Raw genomic sequence first — 8,904 nt, 5'->3', positions numbered from 1 at the left:
AATGTTTAGGTTTGTTTGGATTGACATTTATAAAAATTATTTTTATCTCAATTGATTTTTACAAATTAAAAATGAAATAAAAATCAATTAATGTAATGTTTTGGATTTTACATTGAAAAAATCAGTTTCAAAAAGTTTAGATCTAAAAAAAAATTGCCTTAATTTTAAAGTTACTCTTAACAAAAAAATTATTTTCCCCACAAGTTATTTCAAACCTACTTTCACCCCACTTAATTTTTCCAATTCCAATAAACTTTTGAGCCCTCCGACTTCTATTTCAATCATGCACTAAAATTTAGTGCATGTTTGCATGCGGCTTGATGGATATTTCTTTTTAAGCAATGGAGGGGATAAGGACTAACTTCGATAACTTTGCGGAGCTGAATGGAAGTGATGCAAATTTTCAGACTACAAGGACTGCACTAAAAATTGATGCAAGTTAGAGGAACCAAGTAATAATTTTCCAAAATATTAATTGCGAAGTTTTTTGGAATGAAAAACCGAGGCCAAAGAAAAAAAGGTTCGGTTCACAGGACTGAGCGATAAAATAAAGCGATAAACAGTGGAAGAAGCGCCTACGTAAACATCGCTGTAAAAAGATTCATTACCTATGACGACTGTGTGATGATGCAGTGAATATATACAGCAGCGGCATCCCTAGTCTCCCTCTTTGGGTAGGGCTTTGCACACTCAGCACTTAACCCTCTTCTGTTTGTTCTACGGGGCAGAAGGAGGAAGTCTGAAGGCAGCCCAAGTCTTCAATAGTTGAATCTTCCTGCCCCATATTCGTCTTCTTTTACTTCCTTCCACGTTTGGTAAGTCTTCGCTCGGGCCTTGCTTGCATGCGACTGCTGTGTCAACAAATATCTATCTTTGTTTTTTTTCTTAACAAATTTACTGATGTGTTTCTGGGATTCTCCTTTTTGTGAATGGATTTGTGTTTTAGGTTTATGGGGTGTGTTGATATATGGGTGTTTTGCAGTTTTATGGTTTTATTTTCGTTTTTTTTTTTGTCACTGAGGTTTTGTTTGTTTTTAACTGATGAATATATAGCCTTGCTATGATGGGAGAGAGAATCCCACCCGGGAGCTATTTCCAGTATCCTCCTCCTGGAGTTCCCGCTTCCCCTATTAGGTCTTCCTCTATTCCTTCAGATCGAGAAAGGTAGTCCTACTTCTAATCTTGCCATCATTACCATCTACTGTCTCTACTGTCTCCTAGTTTCACTTATGGCTTGTCACTGATTTGGATATATTGTCAAACTTGAAACCTGTTGGTACTTTCTGACAATTGAGCCCTCTGACAGTGTTTGTTTCAGTTTTTCGATGTTACCCGGATGTCCTTAGTTTGGAATGCAATTTGCTTTCAATTTTTTTTTTGGGGCAGTCCTTACGCCCGTGTTTTCTTTTGAAAGCCTTCTTTTTTAGAATACATCAATAAATTCTCCTCCTTTTTGTCAAGCCTTATTCAAGATGTGTGTATGTTGCCGTTTCCAACAACAACAGAGGTCTTCAGATAAACATTGTTGTAAAATCCTGCATCTGGTTTATTTTTGGTTATACATGCATTATTCTTCTGCTTGAAATTTTAGTACACTTGTTTTCAATGATGACATGAGTGTCGAACATGTGAAATTAAAATTGAGGAGAAAGTGGGAAAAGCTTTTGTTTGTTATAGACTTGGGTGCCGTTGAGTACTGAGCTATTGAAATTTGGCACTTTTGCTGCATACAGTGAGATGGATTGTTTTGGGGGAGGAGGAATCAGAAAAGACATCATAATCGTATTTAGTTAGCCTTCTGCCTCCAGCAGATGAAGTCTAGTGCAGAACAAATGTGGGATTGGAAATCTGTAAATGTATAATTTAATTTGTGTTTTGAGCCAGTCTTATGGTTCTATTTCCAACTCACATGGAACAAGAACTTAAGTAGGAAACGTTAGTGGAAAAAATGCCAAAATCTAAAGTGTCACTTTATTATTAATGAACTCTGTAGGATCCTTCTGTCTAAATATCCCATTTATTGAGTGAAAAAGGTTTTGGTTTTTCATGGGCTGGGATATGCTAAAGCTATTTGGAAGGATTCTATGGTGTGTATCTAGAACTTGACTGTCAGTTTTATGGTCCTTAGGTTTATTTTTGACAATGAGGCTTACGTAGTTATGTTAATTGAAAGAAGGCCAGCAGCAATTATCACTTCGTTGCGAATGTCTCTAATACATTTAAGACTGATAAGTTAAGTGTAGCAGCACTAATTCATCTTGCTGATGCTATTGCTGAAAGATTCTATTTTTTGTCAAGTATAATGCTACTTTCCTGCTGGTGCATGCTGCCAGTTCTGGTGTGTAAATTGACTGTTGATAACTTGCAGATATCTTACTGAACTACTGGCAGAGAGGCAAAAATTAGGACCATTTGTGCAAGTCCTGCCACAATGTACCCGGCTTTTAAATCAAGGTTTAAAAATATTCCATTTATTGTAATAGCATAAATATCTTTGATATTTTAATCATAATTTTGCTGTTATTTTGATCTTATATTGCTCTTTTCCTTGTTTATGAATATCACAACTCTTAATAGATTTTTAATTTTTGGAAACAAAGAAGACTATCTTAATGGATAGAAACTTTCAATTTATTGGTACTTACTAGTTAAGATTGCCGGGGACAACCTTTCTGGTTGATGTTTAATGCAAATATCATAACTATTCCCACATGATATTTTGGTATCTGACATTATTAGTAACATTTAATAATTAATACTCCTTTCGTCCTTTTTTATAGAAAACAACTACTATTTCTACCTTGCCCCTATATATGAGAAACATTTACATGATATCTCAAATTTTCTTGACTATTTTCCTATTTTTCCCTCATTAATTACTTATTTTGATACTTAATATATTTATTATCTTATTTTTCAAAGCATCATTCATTCATCTCTTTCCATCACCCATTCTACTTCTTCCATAATTTTTTTATTTTAATAATCTCGTTATTCTCTCACTTATACTCTCTCCCCCTAAGTGGGGGTATTTTTAAGAAAAAACTTACCATTTCTACATATTTATTATCTTTAACCAAATTTAACGAACTTTTTGGTCTACATGATTTGGTCAAATGTTTCTTATAAGAAGGGATGGAGGGAGTAATGAGCAATTAGTGAAATATTTTCTATCAAGAAGATACTAAACGCAGGTGTTGATTATAACTTAGCATTCTGTACTGCCACTGCCCCCCCCCCCTTCTTTTCTTCTGTTTTTTTTTTCCCCCTTCCTGGCCTTTCTTTCTGTAGCCTGGATAACTTCTGTAAGAAGGAGCTGCATCTGCCATGTTTATTTTCTGAAAGTTTTATAGTTCTCTTGGTACACTTTTCTGATTCGTGATTTGAGGTAATGGCAGAAATCAGACGAGTGTCAGGCTTCAATCAAGGTTTTACAGATCATGAGCGTCTTGAGCCAGACAGTCCATTTAGGTCCTTAGGTCAGCATCCCAATGGCAGACCAATGGATTTGGAGGGATGGCCGGCTGTACCAGTAGAGGTAATGATACATCGTATCTGTGAGTGTTTGGTAATTCTTATCCAATGAGTCATGGATTTTTTTTTTTTTTGGTAATAAATTGATATCTGGTGCTCATTGTAAATAGATTTCTCTTTGATCTCTGTTGACTTTTTTCATATTCGTTTGATATGATATCTTCACTTATGGTTAGACATTGATTTGCATGTTGTAAAGAAGCCTCCAGAATATTGAACTGGTTTTATTTCACTGAAGTGAACTCATAGCACGATGGTACCTCTGAAATATGATGTACATGTCACTAACTATGGGCTAGGGCCTAGGTCCGCTAACCTAACGCATATCTTATATTCTAACACACGCAATCGTCTTGGAAAAATTTGGCTGTCATTCAACCATAGTACACTGCAACCTTGGTGGTAGTTGAATTGAAGTCCCTCAGGTCTTAAAGAAGAGCATGTACTTCAAGTGGTGGGGCACATAAGACTTTAAATTCTATTATCATGTAATTGAAGGAAGGTTTTTCTTTTCTTTAGTTTTTAATTATTGTTTCCGATATGACGTGAATGGTGTCTTTTTCTGTCTTCTTTTTACCTGACTCCTGTACCTGTTTTAACGTAGTATATTTTAGCCATCATTAGTTAGTACATGAAATGAAGTTTGCACTCCTTAATCTTCAACCGTGAGCTGATGGGCTATGACTCAGCCTGTTTCCAAATTTCATCTGAAACATCATTTTATTGATTTTGGTTATTATTCAGTTAGCCTTCCACAGAAAGCAATTTCAAAACTTGTTACTGATATCTCATTTGCCCGCTAAATATTTACACCCAAGCATCCTTAGTGAACATTGCTCCAGCCAAGAATGCTGGATGGCTGCAGTTTTTATGCGAATATTAACGGCAAAAATATCTGTGGTGGACTGGCAGCAGCGAATTAACCTTAACAGCATATTGATTACCATGATAGAACTTTCATGTGGGAAATAAATCTAGCCTAAAATTGGATGAGACCATACAGGTGATTGTTGTTTTGGCTCATTCATTCTTGGATATTTACAAATAGCTCTCATTCTTCTTTCATGGAACTTACGAAATATGGCCAGTGGAGACAGCTTGGTTCCAGATTTCAATCCTGCCATCAGTGATGAAGGTTTTCAATTAGTTTGATCTTGTACAAAATTTTCAACAGTCATCATTGCATAGCAGATGTGATGTCACTTATATAGGATTCACCAAATTTACAGAAGGCCATATCTCCCGGGTAACTTTGTATTTCCGAATATTTACAGAAGGCTTTCCAATGAGAATTTTACTGTGAGTATTGAGGCAGAGTTTCTATCATATTTTAAATGAGCAACATCTTGCGTGCATTTAAGTGCACTCATGCAACTTGATTTTGAGAACATATCGTTTAGTTGCTTTACTTTTTTAATGGGGGTTTGTTGCCTAACCCATGGGACTACGAAGTATATTCAAGTGACTCAATTATGTGGCTCACGGTTCTTTTTATAGTTCCAATCCAAAATCTCGAGGGTTAAGTGTTCTGTTTTAAAAGCTTTTATGTCAGTTGCAAGGCAGCAAAAATTAGACAGTTGTGTGGTGGGCAACCAAGTGGTTCATGAGATGAGATGAACGTAGTTTATCTAGTCGTTCATTCTGCTAATTGATGAGGCTGAGACACAGGAACTTGCATATGAAGTTTTATTGGATATATTGATTTCTACTTCTATGATGGTTATATTTTGTTATCATGGGTAAGAGTTTTACTTTTAGTTTGTTTTGTTCTGCTTCCAAGGATCTTGTAATCAAAATTTTCAGTGCTGTACACGGACTTGTTTGAAACCAGAGACCTTGAAAGATGCATGTTGAATTGTTGAATGCTTTGGTGCTAATAATTGAGTTGTGTACTGTGGTGGGTAGTTCAAGTAGTGGAGACATGTTGGGAGAACGTTGAGGCAAATACTCATGGGAAGTACATTGAAAACCTTTTTCTAAAATAAAAAGGTTTTCTTCCACTGATTTTGGGGAGATTCTTTGTTCAACTTTTCCTCAATTTCTCCTTTTCATTGGAAGAAGAGGGAACTATTGGAAGTGTGGTCATGATTAGTGTGAATTGTGGAGATCAAAAGTTCTGAGTTGTGCCTTTATTTGTGCATTCGTTTACTTGCCCTGACGGGGCATTGTCTTCACCATTGTTGACCTTTGTTGGACTGCCGTACTAAGGAGGTTCTACCTCCATCAGAACAAGTTGATGCTGCTGTTGTTGTAAGTTGGCATCCTGCATATTGAAGGCTTGAGAAATATGGAGGGAAAAGGCAGGATTGTGAGAGAGAAGAGGGTTGTGGGGGTTGATGGTAGCCAGAGACAACTTATGAGAGGATGTGATGAAGAGGCAACCAGGGTCTCCTAAATGATAGATATGCTGAAATAATACATACGCACACATACACAATTTTATAAACATATAAAATATAAAATTATATTAAAAAATACTCCTCTAGTCCTTAGTGTAAGACTTATTTAACTAAGTTGATTAGATTAAGGAAGTTAAATAAGTTAGCTAATTATAAAAAATATGACATGTTTTTCTAAAATACCATAGTCATCTTCCTTAATATCTTTCCCTTCTCTTCTACTTGATTATAGTTGAAGGAGTATTTATAGGGATAATCTAGGGAAAATTGATGAATATGAGAAATAAGTCTTATATTTAGAACTGAAATCAACTCAACAATTAGGTCCTATATTAAGGACCAGAGGAGTACTAATAATATTAATTTCACACAGGTCTTGCTTAAAATCCAAAGCAGGCTTGATCATGTCTGCTTTTATCTGTTTTATTGGGGCTAGGCTGACTGGATCAAGCAAGTGTTTTGGCCCTTGATCAGGTCTGCTGAGGAAGATGTTAAGGTGGTTTAGTTTATGTTTTTGACTCAATGTTGTATGTTTTCTTCAAAAAGGATATTGACTTAAGAAACTGTAGGATTTGTATTTGTAAGCTCAAGAGCAAATGGCATGATTTTTAGGAATTTCATAGTCTTTTGCTTTTAGTGCAATGTGTACACCCCTAATAAAGGGTCAATAACTTCTGTGGTCATGGCATAGATGTTAGCTGAGGTAGGGGCTGAAGGTGAATATTGTACATGCCATATTTCCTCTATGCTGTTGCTCTCCGTAGTTTTGCAACAATGCTTATAACTTAGTCATGGACGTAATGAAAATTTTAGTTAAATTGAGGAAACTTGGTGTAATAAGAGTTTCAGATGTGCACACTATTTGTGGCTGTATAAAGGGCATTCTCATTAATGCCAAATGTCGTCATGTAGGACAATGGACATTTCCAAAGAATGGCATCTTTTCAAGCACCCCCAGTGGGTTGGCCTCCTTCTCAAGGGATTCCAACTACCCCTGCAGTGAAAAGAGTCATCCGACTTGATGTACCTGTTGACAAATATCCAAATGTAAGTAAAACTTCTTGCTCTTGGACTGCAGTTGATGTCAAGTTTTCTATTTCAATGTACTGTGGTTTTGACTCAAACCTTGGCAGTATAATTTTGTTGGCCGAATTCTGGGACCTCGTGGGAACTCATTGAAAAGGGTTGAAGCCATGACTGAATGTAGGGTTTACATCAGAGGTTGTGGCTCCGTGAAGGACTCTATCAAGGTGAATAATTATGCAGTATAGACTCCCTGAAGAATTGTGTTCTGACTTGATATATCTTTTTCAATTATGACTTTTTGATTTTAACACTTCCTAATTGTGGTGCTGGTTGAAATGGACTGGTTTATCTCACGGACACGAAAAACAAATCCCCCCCCCCCCCCAAAAAAAAAAAGCCTGAACAAATATGATTTTTTTTTTTTAAATTTCCTAGACTCTCTTATGGAGCTTGAGTTTTCATTGTAGGAAGAGAAGCTTAAGGATAAACCTGGATATGAGCACCTTAAAGAGCCATTGCATGTGTTGGTGGAGGCAGAGTTTCCAGAAGACATTATCAATTCACGATTGGAACATGCCGTGGCAATACTTGAAAATCTTTTGAAGCCTGTGGTATTGATATATCATTTTTCATTTTAGTTTCACATCAATTGGGCATCTTTTTCTGTTCAAGTCATTAGTTTTTGTTAACATGCCAGGATGAATCTCTTGATCACTATAAGAAGCAGCAATTAAGGGAGTTAGCTATGCTGAATGGTACTTTGAGGGAAGAAAGCCCAAGCATGAGCCCAAGTATGAGTCCAAGCATGTCACCCTTTAACAGTACAGGAATGAAACGAGCCAAGACAGGAAGATGACCCTGATACGTTGACAGTGGTTCATATCTATATTAATAGATATATAATTATTCTCAAGCTAAGTTATCTACCTCTGGTCTGTTTAAAAGGCATCATGGCCTTTTCACTGATATAGCTGACCTGAGTCACCGGGGGGCAGAATCTTCACAAGCAGCTAGTTGGGATGCCACGGTTTTGGCACTGATTTGTTCGACATGTCTGATCGGGATGGGTTATTTACTTCATTCATTCTGTCTAGTAGGCTTTGAATGATGTCTATTCTTTGGTGTGTTGGTGACCCCTGGAACATTGACTGTCAGTTCACTTGTTATAGCAGTAACTAGAATTCAGGTGCTACAGAGTAGCATTACTCCTAATGTAATAGAAGATTCTTTACACTTGTCAGAACATTAGATTACATGCATATGTATAGATATGCGTGGTATTGAGCCTAAAATAAATTGAGTAGAATGCTCTTGATTGTAATGTTGCGTGAACATTTTGACAACATTGTTGTTATTTCAAGTTAGCAAGTGGATTTGGTGAGTTCTGTATCTTGGGATTTCAAGTGGAACTATAAAGACAATAAGCCATCAATTGTCAGATGTTTGCCATGCCATAGCTTGTGGTGGTATGAACTGTAAATATCGCATTTATTTTTTGGTGTGCTGGTTTTGTTCGAAGTTTGCAGGTTATCATACTTGTCACTACACTTTCTGAATTGGTGTGGTTGAAAGACGCTTACTTTTAAGCCTTTTTGGCATGCTACTGTAAATTGATGCGGTTCTGTTCTAATACTTGTAATGAATAGATGATTGTGTAGTTGGCTGGAAAAAGGTTTTTAGAGTTGTACCATGTTTATTTTAATTTAGTATTGGTCTGGTAGTGAACATGAGCATGTAAATTTTACGGTGGTAAGTAAAGTTTATTCTAAATGTGATGATTAGCATATATAATAAATCATCAATAAATCCTGTGTAATGAGTCTGTAGAAATCTGTCCACAACTAGTTTCATCTCTGTTTTAACGTTTCTTATAACTATTTCAATTAGGAGGGAACAAACACTGGTAATTAATTAATCAATTCAAATTGCAAAATGATTTTTTTTT

General features: G+C 36.1%; 1 protein-coding gene across 1 annotated transcript; it reads left to right on the top strand.

The window, feature by feature from the left end:
- Positions 1-673: 673 nt before the first annotated feature.
- LOC114721263 (KH domain-containing protein At1g09660/At1g09670) lies at positions 674-8,348 on the top strand. The gene is made up of 8 exons (XM_028907099.1): positions 674-815; positions 1,054-1,164; positions 2,369-2,454; positions 3,399-3,538; positions 6,846-6,980; positions 7,067-7,183; positions 7,427-7,570; positions 7,657-8,348. The coding sequence occupies exons 2-8, from the start codon at positions 1,061-1,063 to the stop codon at positions 7,813-7,815; spliced, it is 885 nt and encodes a 294-aa protein (XP_028762932.1). The 5' UTR covers positions 674-815; positions 1,054-1,060; the 3' UTR covers positions 7,816-8,348.
- Positions 8,349-8,904: the final 556 nt, after the last annotated feature.

This window comes from Neltuma alba, unplaced genomic scaffold (genome assembly GCF_004799145.2).
Source record: "Neltuma alba isolate B1F8T4 unplaced genomic scaffold, ASM479914v2 tig00012014_pilon, whole genome shotgun sequence".
In the NCBI taxonomy this organism is placed as follows: Eukaryota; Viridiplantae; Streptophyta; class Magnoliopsida; order Fabales; family Fabaceae; genus Neltuma; species Neltuma alba.
Note: the sequence above shows the minus strand (reverse complement) of the source record. Positions and strands in the feature narration are given on the sequence as shown.

What these genes read in the sequence shown, in the direction of transcription:
- LOC114721263 (XM_028907099.1), top strand. Translation starts at nt 1,061, where the DNA reads ATGATGGGAGAGAGAATCCCACCCGGGAGCTATTTCCAGTATCCTCCT. An exon ending in CTGTTGACAAATATCCAAAT is followed by an intron (nt 6,981 to 7,066) that starts GTAAGTAAAACT and finishes AAACCTTGGCAG; the next exon opens with TATAATTTTGTTGGCCGAAT. An exon ending in AAAATCTTTTGAAGCCTGTG is followed by an intron (nt 7,571 to 7,656) that starts GTATTGATATAT and finishes TTAACATGCCAG; the next exon opens with GATGAATCTCTTGATCACTA.